The sequence below is a fragment of the Schistocerca gregaria genome, chromosome 4, assembly GCF_023897955.1.
Source record: "Schistocerca gregaria isolate iqSchGreg1 chromosome 4, iqSchGreg1.2, whole genome shotgun sequence".
Lineage (NCBI taxonomy): Eukaryota > Metazoa > Arthropoda > Insecta > Orthoptera > Acrididae > Schistocerca > Schistocerca gregaria.
Window position 1 is genome coordinate 706,854,747 of NC_064923.1, and position 21,343 is coordinate 706,876,089.

Sequence of the window (21,343 nt, forward strand, 5' to 3'; positions counted from 1 at the left end):
AATTTCGCAAGTTAATATCATTGCTGGAGAGTGCAACAGTGAAAGCAAGTGTTGTTCACCAATAAGTAACGATTTGGCCTGTGATCATCTGATGGTAGAGAGGGCATCAGGAGCAGGCCAGGGGAAAGATATTTGCCTCGCACATACTCATCCAGGACATCTTTCCATGATGGTTCTCTGAAGGTTTGTGCATGAATCAGTGAGACTCCAAGTACAGATTGGATTTCCACGAAACATAGAGCCTTATATCACATCAATATGTGGAAGAGATCTTTTTGGAGAACGTGTTTTGCCTTTTTCTCCATTTATAGGTGATGGTTTTACACTGATGCATGACAGTGCACACCCACATGTTGTGAGAATTGCACAGAAGTTCTTATTTGGAATAGAAATTGATGCTTTGGCTTGGCCTACTCAAAGCCCTGATTTGTGTCCTGTTGAGTGTGTATAAGACAAGCAGGGGGAGAAAAGTATATCAGCACTATACAGAAATTCTGCAGGATATACAGGAGGCCATTCTGAAATAACGATAATTCCTCAAGAGGCTATTGCAACATTAATTAGGAGCATACCTGAAAGGTCACCCTATAAATGGTGAAGAGGAGATAACAAACTTTTTGAAAGTGCGTGGAATGGTCCGTGAAGTGAAGCGAAGTGTAGGAAAACGAAAACAAAGGTGCATTACCTTCATGAGCTTCCTCAAAAATTGCTTAAAGTGTGAATCTATTTGTGTTACTTCTGCAGCTTTTTTAAAAACATTTTTATAATCTTTCTTCATTTTCTTTTCATTGTTAGTCACATAGATGGAACTGTACCTGTACTATCATCTGGCTGTTGTTGCTATGCCAAAAGCATGAAGGATGTGTCCACATTTGCCATCCATCTCCAGTTTAGTGCCAGAATTGTAAAATCTCAGAAGGCTAAAGAAGTATCCTTGTCTATAGCTATTATGCTGTCTGCACAACATCCTATAAAACCTTCACCACTTCATTCACACGTTATTCTCTCATGTATCATACAGCAGAATGAAAATTTGAGGGGAATACTTGAGACTATTATTTGCTTACCTCTAGCCAGCAGATGTCCAGATCCTCATTCAACAAATGTAAAGGAAGTATGAAGATAAAAAATGTTATTTCTTTTTCTGAATGGATGGATGCTTCTCAACAGCAGCTGCACACAAAAGCATTACCTGGCCAGCCTCCATTTCATTAGTACAAATTGACAACCACTCTATTACCTTGAGAGACAGCTGATTGACCTGGAGAGGAAAACCATACCTCTCAAGAAATGTCGAAGTAAAATACTCCTGCTTCTGAACTCTGCGGTCTAAAGCACACAAGACCCGACCCTCCAAAGCAACTAATATAATAGAAATCTCCCTCTCTCTCTCTCTCTCCCTCTCCCCCTGGCATGCATCCACATCCTACTATGCCCTTCCCCAGGCGCTGTGGAGGTGTTTAAGCATGCCAGTTGGATTTTCCAACAGTGCTATGGGTGTCTGAATGTGTCCCGAGATGCAGACGTCTCACTGCTGTGGACAAGTTACTTCCATATCTTGATAAGTGAAAAACATATATGCCTCATTACATGCTATCATATGCGAGAAACTTAGTTTTAGTATCTTGAGTTGTTTCTGAGAAATGACTATTGTTATGACCACGTGATTCATGATGTGCAAGGATACAAAACCAAGTAACTCGAGACTGAAATATCAGTCTGCTCTTAATTTTAAATAAAATTTCGATGTCTGATCTACATTTCATTCACTGCAGTGTAAGAACTAAAACCAACCATATGCAAAGTTTATGCACCTCGTTTTTATCTCTGCGAGCTCTTTAAAATTTGTGCAATGTTTTACTTAACGGAATGTAATTGGAGAGATGAAAATCTATTCACGAAGCGGTGGCAGAAAGACACACACACATAAAAGGTTATACTAATTCAAGCTCTTGGAGCTAGTGGCTCCTCCTTCCATCATAAAGACTGAAAGGAAAGAAAGAGGAGTGAAGCTAAATGACTGGAAAAGTTTAGGAAATGAGGTAGATTCCGGAAAAGTCACACACAACTGTGGGTCAAGGGAGGCTTCCAGATGGGATGGGGGGGGAGAAGCCTGATTGTTGGGGACTGCACCGAACATGGTTTGAAAACCAGTATAATATTGCAGAGCGTGCTCTACAACATGAGTCATGACCTCAATACCTATTTTACCACTTGTGCCATCTGGATTATTCTCCCACTCATAAGTTTTTCGTAACTCCGCAGGTGAGAACTAACAGTACAGCATGTCCTTGGTTCTTGCCACCCACATGGCCTCAGTTTACATTAATTTCTTCCACCTCAGCATATCTTCACAGTAACTGCTCCTTTCTTCACTCCATTTTAGCTTTCTTTATCTTTCATTTTCTGACCTGTCTATTTTTTGCTGCCCTCCTCCCACCTCTGTTACGCACTTAGCTTTTCACTCTTATTACCTCGTGCATAACGGTTTTGCAGTAATCTCTTGTCTTGCGTATTATCCTGTCTCCCACCTTTAAGTTCTCAGGTTTTCAAATCTCATCTGGTGCAGTCTCCAACAATCAGTTTTCCACCTCATCCTGTCTGGTAAGCCTCCCCTGATCCACGGTTCTGTGTGACTTTTCCAAAGTGCACCCCATTTCCTAAACCTCTACAGTCCTTTTGCTTCAACCCACTTGCTTCCCCTTCAACCCTTCTGCAGGAAGGAAGAGCCACTGGCTCTGAAAGCTTGCAAAAGTATAACCTCCTTGTGTGTGTGTGTGTGTGTGTGTGTGTGTGTGTGTGTTTTCTGCTGTCAATTGGTGAGTAGATTTTTATCCATCTGATTACATTGTATTGTCAAAAATGTACTATTTTCATTTTTCTTAATTGGATGGAGTGCACTGAATGTGATGGATAATGAAAAGAAATTCAGTTCTTTATTAAATAAAGATATCAGACTGTAAGACGTACGAAATGCAAAGTTTTTCACCTAATAGTTGCCAAACGGTGCTTCGGGCGATTCTTATTTTCTGAATCCTTTGTGTACTCCAGGTTCCCTCAGTGCTCTCCAGAACACGTGCGTGTGGTACACATACCACTCTTTAGTACAGCAGATGCAGGATTGCCCCGATTGATGATGCTGGGACAAAAATGTTGCATGTATGGGTTCATTGGCAAGTCGTCATTTTGGAATGAGGCTGCTGATGTTGCTGCTAAGGCTGCAGTTCTTCTACCCAGACCTTTTAGCTATTTTGTCCTTTTAGATAATCTCAGTATTGCTATACATAGAAATATACTACTGTGCTGACATGAACAGCGTCATAGGAGCAAACTTATGGAGCGTAAACTTTGCCCTACAGCTTGGGCTAATAATTCTCATCAATCTCATCACAGAGAGAATTTTTGTTACACTGCATACGGGCACTGTCTTTTCAGGTAACATCCTCTGCTAAGCTATGACCCTGTGCCATTTTACGCTGATTGTAATGAAACACTGGTGGTATGCCACTTTCTAAACAGTTCTCCTCTGTTTGTTGGTTTTTAAGTAATGTATCAGCTTCACTGTCATAATCCTTACAATTTTACACACCTGCTAACATTGATCAGGCTCCTACGTGTTTCTTAATTTCAAGAACCATCAAGGGCTTTACTCAGAAGCAGATCCTTCTTAATTTATGGCTTGGGTGCTTAAGATTTCAGTCACTTCGCCTCCCCATCTGCCCCCCGGCTGGGTCTGTCTGTGTGTGGCATAATGCGGCGGATTTTCATGGTTTATCCATGGGCCCAGGACTGAGGTGCTCCTTGACAGGCCAGAGGCTATGGGAAATGGATTTCAGGAACTGCAACTGTCTCACTTCAAGTACATTGTAAAGTGCAGCATTTTATAGACGCTTTATTAATTCTAGTACATTTTGGCACTTCGATAGTAGTTTATATATTTGAAAGTATGGACAATAAGCAGAAGAAAATTGTGGCATCCCTTGTAAGGTGTCAGGCAAATCCAACACCTTCCATGAAAACCCTGACATGATAAGCAAATCCAGTAGTATGTCACATAGCTCCGAATAAATTGTGACATTAAATTAACCAAAGTAATACGAGTAACGAGTGAGAAAATGGAATACCACAGACTAAATGCATGTCATACCTTCCCACCGTGAGACAGACGCAGTTCCGAGGGGAGAAACGTGAACAGAAGCCGAGAGCAGAACCGTGTTAAGCTGTAAGGCCCTAATGGTAGGGCACAGACACCCACGTTGCCTGCTAACCGCTAGGACCACCCCAGCCGCAAGTTTTAGCGTGAGACTTTTTCGCGTCTGTTACACTGCAAAAAAAAAAAAAAAAAAAATAAAATAAAATTTTGCCCCACCACGAAAAGTATAATGTTTCTCATTGGATAGACAAAATTTTTGTAGGCGGAGCTTAAGGTTAACATTGAGACCCTGATTGATCAGATGAAAACACAGCCAGATAGTTTTTTTAAACCAACTTTGGTAAATGGTAGTAAGGAGAAGTTAGGAGAGAGTTGCTTCCGAGACGGCGAGGTGAGCGGAGCTGTGCTGCCCGCCGCCCCCTGACGAACACTGCCAAGGTAATGAACACACGCGATGCCGCAGAACAGCGCATAAAGCTTCACTCAGAACTGCAGAAGTCTCATCTGTTACACCCCCTTTTTGCGTACTAGTGTCGATCGTCAATTAAAGCTCATGTGTGTTCACATTTGCCACTTGAAGTAAAAATCTGAAACGCGATGATTTTTCTGTTATATAGTTATTGAGAAGCCACTGTAATTTATGACAAGTTAGATAAGTAATTAAAGATAATTGAGGGTTACTGAAGACCATTTTGATAGTTTTCTCTTTTGTGAAACTTAATTTAAACCTAGATTATAGATGTGATATGGAATAGGTCATCCTTCGATCCATTGTAGAACTTGGAAACCCATTCAGGGAATATTCGTTCACGTTTTTGTTGAACGCAGTTGGTTTTTACCATCCTGTATTAAAACATTTCCTTTTGTCAATAGTGCAATTTATAAACAATGTTTTGTGAGTAGAATAAAATTTCCAATGGTAAACTTAACTGCTTTTTCGACATTATTTTACCAGCTAACTAAAAATAGGAAAGCCTTGAACCCCTTCCACTAAATTTAGTTAGTCTCGCTGAACTCTTCTGAATTCTACATGGCGTGTGTGGTCTGGTGTCTCCTTACCAGCAACAGGTCCCAGGTTCAAAGTCGTCAATTCCTTAAAAAAACACGCTCAGAGCGTCATTGCGCGAAAGTGGTTGGGAGACACGATATAGAACAGACAGACACCACGCAGAATGTTAGACACTGGCAGTTTGTACATTGTGTACTCGTGTATTTCTTGAAGGAAAAATCACACAATACCTGTAGAATAATATACATAAGACATTGGGTAATGACCGAGAATAACACATGTAGTGGAAGCAACATTTTATTGGTGGTCACCTATAGTGTTGGTTTACACAACTCTTCCTCACCTTATACGTTTCTTTTAAGAGGCCTACTTTTTTCTGAGGTTAATATCAGGGAATTTCACTTTGGCAAACGTGGCAACCCTGAAACACCATGTGACACTATTCAAAATCAGTTCATGCTTCCCAATCACAGCTCCACATCAAATGCATCATTTGTGTTGCTGTGTTAATGGTTTTCTTCAGGTCAGTAGAAGCCATAGTCCATTACTGCTAGTCTACGCTTAATGGTGCGGGACAACACAGAATGTTGCAGAGTGTCCATTTTGTTCCCAGATGGTGCGCACAGATGTGATGTTACAATATGCCTGATGCACAATGTGGTGATCCTCTATTGTGGCGATCAGATGTGGTAGACATGGACTGTAACAGAAAAGAATATTCCTGCCCACATGTTTCATTGCAATCCAGCTTCAGGGCACTGTCACATCTGAGTACCCCACAAATCTGGATAATTGCATGATTCAACCAGCCAATTGGAGATCCACAATGAGGCAGTTTTCAAATTGGCTGGTGCTGACTATGCTGTCTCACACTAGTAAGCACCATCTCTCAGTTTTTCATGGTGGTCAATCAGCATCAGATGCTGCTCATGTCCCATATATACCCCACAAGTTACAGACCCATTAGTGTGTGTGTGTGTGTGTGTGTGTGTGTGTGTGTTTTAGAAGTCACATTGGCATGTAATTATGTCTTATGGGTGCTTGGTTTTTTTTTTCTCTCCAGGCAGTGTATATTGTCATTTTTTTGATTAGATTTTCCTTAAGGTTTGGAGAAATCACAAATTTAAAAGATTGCAAATTCATTTTAGACAAAAATATAGTCAGATCATTTGAATGATGCTTTTTACAGTTCATAAGTCTAGAAAGAGTGTTAATTTATTGTCAATTTATGCAGATCTGCCAGGTTCAGTATCTTATCCAGTTATCTGACTTAAACTGTTAATGTGTTGCAAATGTTTCAACAGGATCTTGTGTATTAACTGTTGACTTTCATAGTTCTTACTTTTTTCTACTGCTAGGCACGATGCGATGCTTACTCATTTGAGAGTGTTCGCTGTACATTCCAAGTTGATGAAGGTGTCTGGTATTATGAGACACAGGTAATCACACCTGGTGTGATGCAGATAGGATGGGCTACCAAAGATTCTACATTCCTTAACCATGTAAGTCTGTAATACATCTGATTTCTTGTACATATTTTAATTCGCATTACAAATTGTTGTGTCATATGGATAATTTTGTGCATTTACTTTCTCTATTGTCAAATGCTTCAACAAAAGTAACACAAATATAATTTAAATTTTTTCAATAAACTCTTGTGATGTTGCTGTAATTGTGATAGGAATTTTGCGCCTGTTTGAATCTTTCAGTGACAAGTGGAAATTTAAATTTCTATAATGGTGTGTTTCACATAACTGAAATGAATCATTTGTTTTTAAATGTGAGCTTATGGTGTAGAGGAATAGTGATAACGAGGATTTGATTACATGCCAGACAGTTGCAGATCCCCTGGAAGCTGCCAAGTGTGAACAACTGCAATTAAAAACAATTGCCACCTGTAGGGGTGCAACAACACTGAGGTGTTGTCGTAGAAACATTTGCGAAATTGTGTTAAGTAATAAGGTAAATGCAGGAAGCAGCCAAGCCAAGATCATTGCACCAGCCAGCGTTCTTCTTTCGCTGACTTTACTTTAGTGAAACTTTGAGTTTGAGGAGAATTTTACTTACTTAGTATAATTTATAGGGACATCTTGACTTGACCAACACACAATGGTGCATACCACATACTCCCTTAAAGTATCAATGGTTGGTACAAATGAAAAAAAAATTCCGTAGCTGGTATGACTTAAGACGGGCAGAAAGTCTGTTGCACTAGTACGTTTGACAGGTACAGGACTCAATATTATAACATAACATGTGATCAGTTTTCTAGTAAACCCACTACTGCCACCCCCTGTGGGTTCGGGGGTAAGAATAGGCCCATGGTATTCCTGCCTGTCGTAAGAGGTGACTAAAAGGTGCATTGTGTCCATCGTGCATTGAGACCTTTAGCCAGCTTATTCGTGGTTGCATTGCAGTCCCGCTCGCTCTCCATGTTTTGGGCGAGGATACATTCCTGGGTGCGATTTCCGCCATGCACTCAGCAGTGTCGCTTTCTGCGCTGGTGACGACCATGGACCACTTGCCACCTAATATCCAGCACGATAGCCAGTCCATTGTGGTGGGGCAACCATGTACCCTGTTGATTGTAGGCCCTGACAACACAGGGATCGCTCTACTGATGCCTTTAACTCCCCATGTATGCCAAGGAGTAGATGCCTATCTCCTTGGGGTATTGGGACTCCCGGCAATGGCCATCCTGCCAAGTGGCCCTTGCTGTGGCTGGGTGGCGCCCGTGGGGACGACCCTTGGTCACAGTAGGTTGCATCAGGATGGATGACATGCAATGAAGCGTGGCACATCTTCTCCCACCAGCAGTCTCTAAGCATTTGAGGGCTCACTTTAATGCAAACATGTATGACACCAAATCGTTCCTTCCCTGGCCACACCATGGGAGGAACAAAAGGCTATGAATGACAGTGAGGCATATTGGCCACAATATCTAGTCTGTACGAGAGCTGATGGGGAATCCTGTGTGTCCATGAAGCCTAAGTTCTTCGTAGAGCATTTAGAGGACAAGTTTGGGGAGGTGGAGGGCTTGTCTAAAAATGTGGTCCGGGTCAGTCTTCATAAAAACAGCATCCTCTGCCCAGTCACGGGCATTAATCACTTGTAAGAAGCTGGGGGATATTTCTGTTACTATCACGCCCCATGAAAGCTCAAATCTGGTCCAGGGCATTGTCTTCCACAGGGACCTTCTTTTACAGTCTGATGATGAGCTGTGCACCAACGTAGAGTGACAAGGTGTCCATTTCATCCAGTGCATCCACCAGGGTCCAAGGGATAATCAGGTTGCCACCAGGGCCTTCATCTTGGCCTTCGAGGGTGACACATTACCCAAGGAGGTGAAGGTGATGGTCTACCCCTGTGATGACAAGCCATATATTCCTCCCCTGATGCGGTGCTTCAAGTGTTGGAAGTTCAGCTATATGTCTTCCCACTATGCTTCCAGCCTCATATGTCGCAATTGTGGTCGTCCATACCATCCCAATACTCCATGTCCCCCGCCTCCCATCTGTGTCAACTGCTGAGAGCACCATCCCCCTTGCTTGTCGGACTGTAAGATTCTACAGAAGGAACAGAAAATAATGGAATACAAGACCCTGGACTGACTGACGTACACTGTGGCTAAATGGAAATCTGAATGGCTTCATCCCATGTGTATGACGCCATCTTATGCTGCCACTGTCACTCCTGTTACAGCTCCATCCATTGCATCACATACAGTCTGCTCACAGAGCGGAAGGACCACACCTGCCCCCTTGATGCTGGGGGGGCACTTCCCTCCCTGTTGATCCTGCACCACCTACCTCGAGAGCAGCACTTCTAAGCCGGAGAAGCATAAGTCTTTCAGCTTCTCTCACTAGGAAGGGATCTCTTAGGTCACTCCCTGCCCAGGTTCCTACCAGTGGCAAACCAGACACCCACCAGGGACTGAAGAAGCCCCAGGTAGCTGGTCGTAGGGCTTCGCAGTCCTCTTCAGTCCTGGAGACTGAATCAAAGAAGCCCTCCCAGTAAGGGCAACCAAAGGAACAGTGTGAGAAGTCGAAAACGAAGACCCCTAAGACCAAGGAAATTGCACCCACTCCACCACTACCTACAAGCTCTGTGTCTGAGGATGCGTTGGATATTCTGGCTTCCTCTGAGGACCTAGATCTCGCCGGTCACTTAGACATGATGGATGTCGCTCCCATCAGTACTCAATCGGTGGCAGCAGGTGACCCAGCGATGTAATCTGCCTCTTCGGTCCCTTCCCGCCTTTCTTGGCAATGGACAATGTCATCCTCTAGTGGAACTGCAGCAGTTTTTTCCATCATCTTGCTGAGCTCCAACAACTTCTCAGCCTTCACCCTTTTCTCTGCATTGCTCTTCAGGAAACTTGGTTTCCGGCAATGCGCCGCCCTCCATGGCTATCGCGGTTATTATAAGAACCGGGCAGCTTATGAGAGGGTATCTCATCTGTCTGCATCTATGTCCTCCACTCTCTTTACAGCGAGTCTGTCCCTCTACAAACACCTTTAAAGGCTGTCACTATTCAGGTGTGGACGCCTCAGGCTGTTACTGTCTGCAGTCTCTATCTTCCACCAGATGGTGATGTCCCGCAGCATGTCCTGGCTGAGCTGATAGCCCAATTGCCATGCGCTGATAGCCCAATTGCCACCACCTTTTCTGTTACTGTGTGGCTTCACCTCCCATAACCCTCTGTGGGGTGGATCAGTGGCAACAGGCCGAGGCAGCATCGTTGAGCAAGTATTGGCACAGCTCGACCTTTCTCTTTTAAATACTGGTGTCTTCACACATTTCAGTGTGGTGCATGGCATGTGCTCAGCCATCGACCTTTCGATCTGCAGCCCTAGCCTATTACCATCTGTCCAATGGAGTGTGCATGACTACTTGTGTGTTAGTGACCACTTTTCGATATTTCTGTCACTGCTACAGTGTCATTCTCCTGGGTGCCCCTGCTGGTGGGCTATGAATAAAGTTGACTGGGACTTGTTCACCTCCATTGCCACTATTGAGCCTCTTTCCAATGATGCCATTGATGTTGTGGTTCACTTGGTCACCACCGGCATCGTTACTGACACAGAATCTGCCATTCCCTGTTCTTCTGGGTCCCCTTGGTGGAGGACTGTGCCTTGGTGGTTGCCAGAGATAGCTGAGGCAATTAAAGATTGCAGGCAGGCACTCCAGTGACACAAGCGGCATCCCTCATTGACACACATCACTTTTAAACGGCTCCGTGCACGCGCCCGCCGCCTCATTCGCCAATGCAAGCAGGAGTGCTGGGAAAGATGTCTCCACCATTGGCCTCCGTACCTCTCCACCGCAGATTTGGGCCAAGATTAGGTGACTCTATGGCTATCAGACCCCCGTCAGCATACCTGCGCTTTCACTGAATGGAGCAGTCTGTACTGACTCCGACAGAATTGAAAACCACTTAGCGGAGCATTTTGCTCAGAGTTCCACTTCTGCGAATTACCGATTGGCCTTCCGCTCCCTGAAAGAGCAGTTGGAATGTCAGAGCCTTTCATTTCACACGTGCCACCCTGAATTGTACAATGCTCTGTTCAGTGAGTGGGAATTCTGAAGTGCCCTAGCCGCTTGCCCTGATAAGGCTCCCGGGCCAGGTCGCATCCACTGTCAGATGCTCAAACACCTCTCGGTGGACTGCCAGCGATGCCTCCTAGACCTTTTCAACCGTATCTGGGTTGAGGGTGAGTTTCCATTGAATGGCGGGAAAGCATCGTAATTCCCATGTTGAAACCTGGCAAGAACCCACTGGAGGTGGACAGCTACCGTCCCATTAGCCTCACTAATGTTCTTTGCAAGTCGCTCGAACACATGGTGAGCCGGAGGTTGAGTTGGCTGCTTGAGTCTCGGGGCCTTCTGGCTCCATCTCGGGCTGGTTTCCGTAAGAACTGCTCTGCTGCCAATAATCTGGTGTGCCTGGAGACTGCCATCCGTATGGCCTTTGCCCGCTGTCAGCATCTGGTCACAGTTTTTTTTTTACATGCGGAAGGCACACAATACGACATGGTGACATCACACCCTCTCTGCATTTCATGGTTGGGGTCTTCAGGATCCGCTCCTGATTTTCATACAAAATTTTCTGTCGCTTCATTCCCTCCACTTGCAAGTTGCAGCCTCCCATAGCTCCTCCCAAGTTCAGGGGAATGGGGTACCCCAAGGATCTATCTTAAGTGTCTGCCTCATTTTAATTGCAATTAATGGACTCGCTGCAGCAGTGGGAATGTTGGTCTCAGCTTCCTTGTATGCTGACGACCTCTGCCTATACTTTAGCTCCACTGCCATTGCAGCTGCTGGGCACTATCCGCAAGGTGCAGTCTTGGGCTGTAGTGCATGGCTTCCAGTTTTCGGATGCCAAGACCTGTGTTATGCATTTCTGCTGGTGACACACTGTTCACCCTGAGCCACAGCTTTATCACGATGGTGAACCTCTTGCTGTGGTGGAGCCACATCAGTTTTTGGGAATGGTTTTTGATACCCGGTTGACTTGGCTCTCTCATATTCGGCAGCTTAAACAGACATGCTGGCGGCATCTTAATGCTCACCAGCTGGGGTGCTAATTGCTATGGACAATCAACAGGTGACTATTATGTGCTTTCCGTATTTCAGCAAAGCTTTTGACACTGTTGACTTTGAAATTCTACTTGCTTGACTCACAAATAAATTTTTTTCTTAGCGTGCCTTACAATAGTTCTGCTCATAGCTTACATCCCAACAATATCGTTTAATGATAGTAACTAAAAGGTCACAATCCAGAAGTCCCACAAGAACGAGTATTGGGTCCATTACTTACCTCATTATGTGTTAATGATATCAACTTCTCTATCCCACTGCAAATATCACCTATATGATGACGACTTTCAGTTATATCTAAGTGCATGTCCTACAAACTTGGGCACAGCCATCTATCATGTAAATGGTGATTTAGTTGCCTTAGGTAAGTGGGCACAGAACATAGGTTTGAAAGTTGACTTATCTTTTAATGCAAGCAATCGGAAGTCATTCACAGAAACCTTAGTACCCTTCAGTTCACAGAATTTCTTTCACTCTTAATCCTAAATAGCACAGAAATTATCTTTTCTTTTTTTGCAAAGAACTAGGGGATAATTCTAGACCATCACTTAGACTGGACTGAACACACAACTGCAGTCTGTAAGAAGGTGTAGTGTCACTTCATTCACTATAGAAATATAAAACAGTATTTCCTTTCAAGCTTAAAAAGAAGCTTGTAGAGTCACTAATACTCCCCATACTGGACTGTGGTGATTCTGTTTTCCAAGGATTTTAGTACACTCACACAGGCTGGGATTGGCAATGAATGCTTGTGTGCGATGCAATACATTTATGACACATGCTATTTTGACTATATCACTCCTGCCTGTGAAAAATTGTCAGGGCTACTTGCCTATAGGCATAGATACTGTCATATTTTATGTTGCGCTATTGTCTTCCCAATCTTTGTGCTCCCTCTTACTCTTCTTCAACTTTTACACTACTGTCTGAATGGCATGGGAGAAATACTTGTTCTCAACAAAGTAAAATCCTCTCTGTACCGTTACATAACACTGCCATGTTCTCTAAACCTGACTTTGGAACAATCTTCCTCAAAATATTGCAGAAAATAAATTCCTTCCAAACTTCAAAAGACAGCTAATGGAGTACCTTCCACCACAATAACCATCTTTCCCATATTCTAATTTACAGATCACTTTTGTCAATCACCCCTCCACTATAACTTTTACCTCCTCTGTGTTGTCAGAGTCCTTTAGTTAAATTCCATTCTTTCCTTACAGTCACTGTCACTATTGTTTCAGTATTCTCCATTTTCTTATCCCTTCCACTTCTTTAATACTAAACATGGATTCAAATGTGCTAAACTAAGCTGTATCATTCTCAATACTCTTTAATATTATTAGTACTAAGTGTCATTATTATTATTATTATTATTATTATTATTATTATTATTATTAGTAGTAGTAGTAGTAGTAGTAGTAGTATTCCTGTGATTGTTTTTATAATATCTTTGGTGTGTGTTGCTTCCAGTCAGAGGTAAGAGAAGGCCTTAAGGTCCTAATGTGGTCAGGCTTAATAAGCAGTAAATAAATTGCCTGGAGTTGGTATCAGCAACCAAACTAAAATATCATACATATACGTGGATTTCATTACACCCGCAAAAGTTATTGCAGAAATTAAAAATATGTGTAATACAAATGGAGAAAATCTACTTACCAATCAGTAGCAAATGGAATGGACAAAGCATGTAAAATTGTTAGATTTCTGACAGTGTGTCTCCTTTTTCTAGCAAGAGTGCAGAAAGAATAGCATGAAAAGAAATTAATAGATGTAAGAAATTCTGCGAACCAGAGCAACCATGTGGAAGATAGGGTACCCAACTCCAGGGTGGGCAAGAGTGAGAGAAGTGGCCCTCTGAAGAATAGGAGGTTGGTTTATGGACTGACAATCCATACCTGTGAAAAAGTCATATTACAAAATCTGAAGAAAATACAGCCAGACGGACCCTAAGGCAAAGATTATTGCAAAGTAAAAAGAATATGAGAACTGGATCGTGGAATGTACAGACGTTATATAGTCTTGGAGCCCTTGGAAGCATTATAGGAATAGTGAAAATTGTACAAGGTGGACGTCGTGGCCCTGCAAGAGATAAGATGAACTGTACAGGATATGGTCCAGAAACAGCACTGTACTGTGTACTACTGTGGCCACTATAGTGAACACATGTTTGGTATGGGATTAATAGTCAATCAAAGCACTGAATGAATAGTGATACTATTTAAAGCAAAAAGTCCAAGGATATGATACATGTTAATAAAGGGGAAATTCTTTAACTACAGTCTCCTAAATGCTCATGCTACTACTGAGGAGAAGACAGCATAAGTGAAGGAGACCTTCTATGAGGAAATTGAGCAAGCTTATCAAAAGTGTTCAAAAGAGACATGAAAATAGTGATAGGGGGATAAGAATGCTAAGATAGGGCAGGAGCAGCCTTGTCCCCTATCATCAGTAAATACAGCCTCCGCAAAGAGAGTAATAACAATGGACACAGCCTGATAAATTTTCCAGCATCACTTAACATGACAGTTTCTAGCACATGGTTCCAGAATAAGATTATACATAAAATGATGTGTGTGTCACAAACAACAATACTAGGAACTGAATTGATCACATATTAATAGAGATGATGCATGGCTCTGATGTACTAGACGGCTGTAGTTTCAGAGGTGCTAATACGGGCTCTTATCATTACCTCTTCATAGCAAAAATTAAAATATACAATACAATATAGAAACTCATCATATATTTGTTGACTTTAAAGCAGCATATGACATCATAAAAAGAAATAAGCTTGTTGAAGCCATGAATAAACTGGGCATACCACAGCATTTAGTACACCTCATAAGTTTGCCTGTGGGAAAAGTAGTATATAAAGTACGGATATAAAGAAATTTAACACCAAATTTTGAAACTAACTGTGGCCTGAAGCAAGGAGGTTCATTTTCATGTGTGCTTTTTAACATAGCACTATAGAAGGTAAATAAAATAGAAAGAAACTTCCACATGGGAAAAATATATTAAAAACAAAGATTCCAAGACTTACCAAGCGGGAAAGCGCCGGCAGACAGGCACATGAACAAAACACACAAACACACACACAGAATTACTAGCTTTCGCAACCGATGGTTGCTTCTTCAGGAAGGAGAGGGAAAGACGAAAGGATGTGGGTTTTAAGGGAGAGGGTAAGGAGTCATTCCAATTCCGGGAGCGGAAAGACTTCCCTTAGGGGAAAAAAAGACAGGTGTACACTCGCGCACACACACACACACACACACACACACACACACACACACACACACACACATCCATCCGCACATACACAGACACAAGCAGACATATGCCTCTGTACTTCCGCCTCGACTGACATCTCTGCCCTTACTCTTTGCCTTTAAATATGTCTGCTTGTGTCTGTGTATGTGCGGATGGGTGTGTGTGTGTGTGTGTGTGTGTGTGTGTGTGTGTGTGTGCGCGTGAGTGTACACCTGTCCTTTTTTTCCCCTAAGGGAAGTCTTCCCGCTCCCGGGATTGGAATGACTCCTTACCCTCTCCCTTAAAACCCACATCCTTTCGTCTTTCCCTCTCCTTCCTGAAGAAGCAACCATCGGTTGCGAAAGCTAGTAATTCTGTGTGTGTGTTTGTGTGTTTTGTTCATGTACCTGTCTGCCGGCGCTTTCCCGCTTGGTAAGTCTTGGAATCTTTGTTTTTAATATACTATAGAAGGTAATATGCACAGGCCAAACAACACAACATGTGCAGTATACAATAGAATGGTGCAGGTTCTGGCCTATGCAGGTGATATGGATATTATTGCAAGAACAGAACTAGCTGCTGAAGAAACACATAGGGCACTGTTGGCAGGAGGAATACAAAATGGGGCTGGAAGTGACCATCAATAAAGGTAAGTACATGTGAATAGTAACAACCAGAACTAAATACAGTTTTAGAAACTGACAAAGGTGCAAATAGAATCTGTTCGTGAATTTGTTTGTCTTGGAACATTGGTAACATCACAGAATGATATTAGTGTGGAAATAAAGTGGCACACCATATAGATAATAAATGCTATTATGGGCTGGCCCTGCAACTAAAGTCCAGAAGAACAAAGTATCAGCTGTATAAAACTTTAATACATCCAGTATTAATGTATGGATCAGAAACCTGGACACTGATGCAACAATGTGAAGAGCTAATAGAATGTTTTGAACAAAAAGTGTTGCACAAAATCTATGGCATGTAAGATCTTAAAATCATAAACTGCCTGAAATGGTCATCCATGTTTTTTGCATGGAGCATTAGAACCCAACAAAAATAGCACTGCTGCAAAACTGCGAAGGCCAAAGAAGCAGGGGAAGACAAAGACTTAAGTACTTGGATGACATAAAAAAAGGTTTAAAAATTATTGGTGTCTGTGGATAGAGACAAAAGACAGGGACAAATGGAATGATGTTCTAGAGCAGGCAAGGCCCTTCTAGGGCTGTAGGGCCAGGAAGAAGAAAAAGGATCATTCATATGTGCTAAACTCTTCTGTCAAACAATGAAAATTCGAGGCAGAAATTTTAACAAGATTGATTGCTACTTAATGTAAAGAAGACATGTCCGGTTGCAGACGGGCAAGATCATAAACTCAGCATGCGCGTGCTTGAGGTTTGCTTGCGTTGTGTCCTTCCCCCTCCCCGTCTCTACTGATAAAGGCTGAGGCTGAAAGCTACATATGAGTGTCTTTTAATTGTGCCTGTCTGCAGCTTGATGTTGCTAAACTAATTTGTATCATTCTTAAAGCTCTTTACTATTATTATTATTATTATTATTATTACTATTTTTGTTGCTTTAAGTTATTATTTTGATTATTATTACAGGTTTCATTATATCTGTAGAAGTTATCAAAAGAATTGAAAATATGTGTAATATAAAACTGTAGATTAAAACAGAAGAAACTGAAAAAAGGTGGGAATTTTAGGAGATGGGAGATAGGAATTGGATAAACTGAAAGAACCAGAGGTTGCAGAGTGTTTCAGAGAGAGCATTAGGGAACGATTGACAAGAACAGGGGAAAGAAATAAAGTAGGAAAAGACTGAGTAGATTTGAGAGATGAAATACTGAAGTAGGTGAAGATGAAATGGGGACTATACTGTGTTAAGAATTCGATAGAGCATTGAAAGACCTGAGTTGGAAGAAGGCCCCAGGAGGAGACAACATTCCATTAGAACTACTGTTAGCCTTGGCCTGACAAAACTCTACCGTCTGTTGAGCAAGGTGTACGAGACATGCAGAATACCCTCAGACTTCAAGAAGAATATAATAATTCCAATCCCAAAGAAAGCAGGTGTTGGCAGATGTGAAAATTACTGAACCATCAGTTTAATAAGTCATGGCTGCAAAATACTGACGCGAATTCTTTACAGACGAATGGAAAAACTGGTAGAAGCCATCTTGGGGAAGATCAGTTTGGATTCCGTAGAAATGTTGGAAAACATGAGGCAGTACTGACCATACAACTTATCTTGGAAGATAGATTAAGGAAAGGCAAACCTATGTTTCTAGTATTTGTGAACTCAGAGAAAGCTTTTGACAGTGTAGACTGGAATATTCTTTTTCAAATTCTGAAGGTGGCAGGAGTGAAATACAGGGAGCGAAAGGCTATTTACATTTTGTACAGAAACCAGATGGCAGTTCTAAGAGTTGAGGGGCATGGAAGGGAAGCAGTGGTTGGGAAGGGAGTGAGACAGGGTTGTAGAATATCCCCGATATTACTCAATCTGTATATTGAGCAAGCAGTAAAGGAAACAAAAGAAAAATTTGGAGCAGGAATTAAAATCCACGGATAAGAAATAAAAACTTTGAGATTCGCCGATGACATCGTAATTCTGCCACAGACAGCAAAGGACTTGGAAGAACAGTGTAGCGGAATGGACAGTGTCTTGAGAGGAGGATATAAGATGAACATCAACAAAAGCAAGACAAGGATATTGCAATGTAGTCTAACTAAATCAGGTGATACTAAAGCAATTAGATTAAGAAATGAGACACTGAAAGTAGTAAAGGAGTTTTGCTATTTTGGGAGCAAAATAACTGGCGATGGTCGAAGTAGGGAAGATATAAAATGTTGACTGGCAATGGCAAGGAAAGCGTTTCTGAGGAAGAGAAATTTGTTAACATAGAGTATAGATTTAAGTGTCAGGAAGTCATTTCTGAAAGTATTTGTATGGAGCAATCTAGAACTTCAAGCCAGGAGACTCAGTGCATCAGATGTGAGCAGAAATCGTAGATGATTTTTCCTTTTTTCTTAAGCCATACTATTTTGAAGTTTGGTGGCAGCATGAATAGACAACAGGGGATATATGATGTAGATACGTGTGTGTGTGTGTGTGTGTGTGTGTGTGTGTGTGTGTGTGTGTGTGTGTGTCAGCAAAAAAGGGGGGGGGGAGCAAATATTTTTGACGAAGGTTTCTGTCCAAAAACCACAAAACTTTCCATTTTTCAACATGCCTATGTACCTACTTCTTCTCAAATTTCACTATGATGGTATAATCAGTGATCTAGCGGTAAACATCCAGTTGTGTAAGAAAATGAACTCCCAAGTATAAAACATCTTTGAACTTCTTATCACTTTAAGAATGATGAGTTAATGTGTTAAGCATTTGGTGTCAGACACGTACACAAGAAAACTTTGGAAAAGGTTTGATATTATTTTTAAAATTTCCTGGAAGCTACTAAGTGCTTTCACTCTCAAATACTAGGCGAATATAGCTTGGGAAATTTGTGTGCGTTGAGTTATACTGCCTCATGACATTTATGCAATTTGTAACTGTAATATAGGGTACTTATCTTAATGTATTAAACATTTGACATAAGATTATAGCTCTTAATGAGTAAATTACAACAGCATATGAAATTCTTAAATTCGCTCAGTAATTATATGAAATTTTTAAAATCACATTTTTGTTGCCCCCTGGAAGCCATCAGATAGGCAACCTCCAACTGGCACCGTGCACAATGAACAATGAATGAGGTTAGCCATTTAGTAATATGGATCCTTGTTTTAGGTATAATGTTATCTTAGTGATATTCATATGCAGTGACTTTTTGAAGTTGTTCTTGTTTTTGGTGTTGGGAGTTTTGTTCTCTCTTTTCTTATACTTTTGCAAGTTCTCTGACATAATATGAAAATAAAAAAAATAAAATAAAAAATAAAAAAAAACTGCATGTAGTGCAATTTACACCATTGAATGTTGATTGGATGAGGTAAAATGTGTAGTGTCCTCTAGTACAGTTTCTTTGTCCTGATATGAATCAACTGTGTGAATTTTAAACGTGACCACCAAATTATGAATGATGATTCAGGCAGAATTTATTCTGTATGAGCTAAAAGTAGCCAAGACCTTTTCGTGTTGCTCACAGCACAATAGTATTATGTCAAGATCTCAATCGTTCTATTATGCACTTTCAGGAAGGTTACGGAATTGGAGACGATGCTTTTTCTGTCGCATATGATGGATGTCGACGACTTATATGGCATGATGCCCACAATCGAGCTCAAGGCCAGTCAGCTTGGAAAGCAGGTGACATCTTGGGGTGCCTTCTTGATTTGACTGTGCCCGAGGCCATCTTCTACCTCAATGGGGAGGCCCTCGCACCCTGTACTGATGTGTTTGGCATTGCAAGGTAATAGAGCTCTGTCATTCCTCTTCAGCTGATAACACACTTCAGTTTGAATATAGTAAGATAAGTGGAAATAGCTGAGTAGTACATTAGAGAAAGAGACCTGGTACTGCTCATTTCTGCATTATTTTTACTGTTGTTACTTTCATCTACATTTTATCTATTCCTTGATATACGTCACACATCCCTAATGCCCTCATTGCCACTTGTAACATCCAACATTTTGTGTTTCTTGTCTGTTGCCATCATTTCATTGCTGATTATTGCTTCCTTCACCCTGCATCCTGTTTCCCTTGACCTAGTGTTCTAGAACCTCCCTGCCTATGCTTGAGTAATACTGTTGTTGTGAAATAAAGGTATCATTGATTCTGAAAGAAAATTTAGCAGCTTTTTTTACCACCTGCCAAACAAAAGTTGTTTCTATATTTGTTTTGTATTGGAATCAGTATGGTAACTCAATTATGATGTTTTGCTTTCTGATTTCCCAGTATACAAGTATGCACTGAAAAGCTATTAAAGGAGATGACCAGAAATGAAAGTGTAGAGCTTTAGTCAGTGAAGTGTCATTCTCTTTTTACCGCACATTACACTAAGGTGGAAAAAGTCATGGGATAGTGTTATTCACATGTACAGATAGTGGTAGCATGACATGTGTGAGGTACAAAAGGGCAGTTCATTGGCAGAGCTGCCATTTGTAATCAGATGATTCATGTGGAAAGGTCTCTGATGTGAATATAGCTGCATGTGGAGAATTAACGTACTTTGAATGCAGGATGGTAGTTGGAGTTAGATGCATGGGCATTCCATTTCGGAATTCGATGGGGAATTCAGTATTCTGAGATCCACAGTGTCAAGAGTATGTCGATAATATCAAATTTCAGGTATTATCTCTCATCATAGACAATTCAGTGGCCAACGGCCTTCACTTAATGACTGAGAACAGTGGTGTTTGCGTAGAGATTGCTGTGCTAACAGACAAGCTACACTGTGTGAAATAAAGGCAGAAATCATGTGGGACATACAACGAATGTATCTGTTAGAGAGTGCAGCAAAATTTGGCATTAATGGGCATGGGCTATGGCAGCGTTTGCTAACAACACATCAGCTGCAGTGCGTCTCCTGAGCTCATGTCCATGTTGGTTGGACTATAAATGAATGGAAAATTGTGGCCTTGTCGGATGAGTCCCAGTTTCAGCAGATAAGAGCTGATGGTAGGGCTCTAGTATGGCACAGACCCCACAAAGCCATGGACCCAAGATATCAACAGGTCACTGTGCAAGCTGATGGTGGCTCCATAATGGTGTGGGCTGTGTTCACATGGAATGGACTGGGTCCTCTGGTCTAGTTGAACCAATTGTTGACTGGAAATGTTTATGTTTAGCTATTTGGAGACCATTTTCAGCCAGTCATGAACTTCATGGTCCCAAAGAAAGACGGAATTTTTATGAATGACAATGCGTGATGTCACCAAGCCACAATTGTTCATGATTGGTTTGAAGAACATTCTGTGCAATTCCAGTGAACGATATGGCCATCCAGATCACTTGACATGAATCCCACCAAACATTTATGGAACGTAATTGAGAGATCAGTTCGTGCGCAAAATCCTGCACCGGCAACACTTTCGTAGTTATCGACGGCTATAGAGAAAGCATGGCTCAGTATTTCTGCACAGGATGTGCATCGACTTGAGTCCAAACCACATTGAGTTTTGTTTCAAATATCTTGACAGCATAAGCAGAATTTTACAAATCTGCTTTCCGTGAGAAACAATATTTTTTTATCACAAGACATGTTTCATAATTTGTCTTGTACCTCCTCTAGGCTTCATGATATTTCATAATTTGTGTTGTTTATGTCTTAAATTTAAAGTATGCCATTCTTTGGTTAATTAAAGACTGGCAACATACAGTGTTTTTAT

The 21,343-nt window shown here is 41.6% G+C and overlaps 1 protein-coding gene across 1 annotated transcript in view; it reads left to right on the top strand.

Annotated features, from left to right (window-relative positions):
• LOC126266683 (RING finger and SPRY domain-containing protein 1-like) overlaps positions 1-21,343 on the top strand; it is a 151,422-nt gene that overhangs the window by 81,291 nt on the left and 48,788 nt on the right. Inside the window, exons 7-8 of the mRNA XM_049971108.1 lie at positions 6,521-6,664; positions 19,211-19,425. Of these exons, the coding sequence (XP_049827065.1) occupies positions 6,521-6,664; positions 19,211-19,425 (359 nt within the window). The remainder of the gene's footprint in view (positions 1-6,520; positions 6,665-19,210; positions 19,426-21,343) is intronic.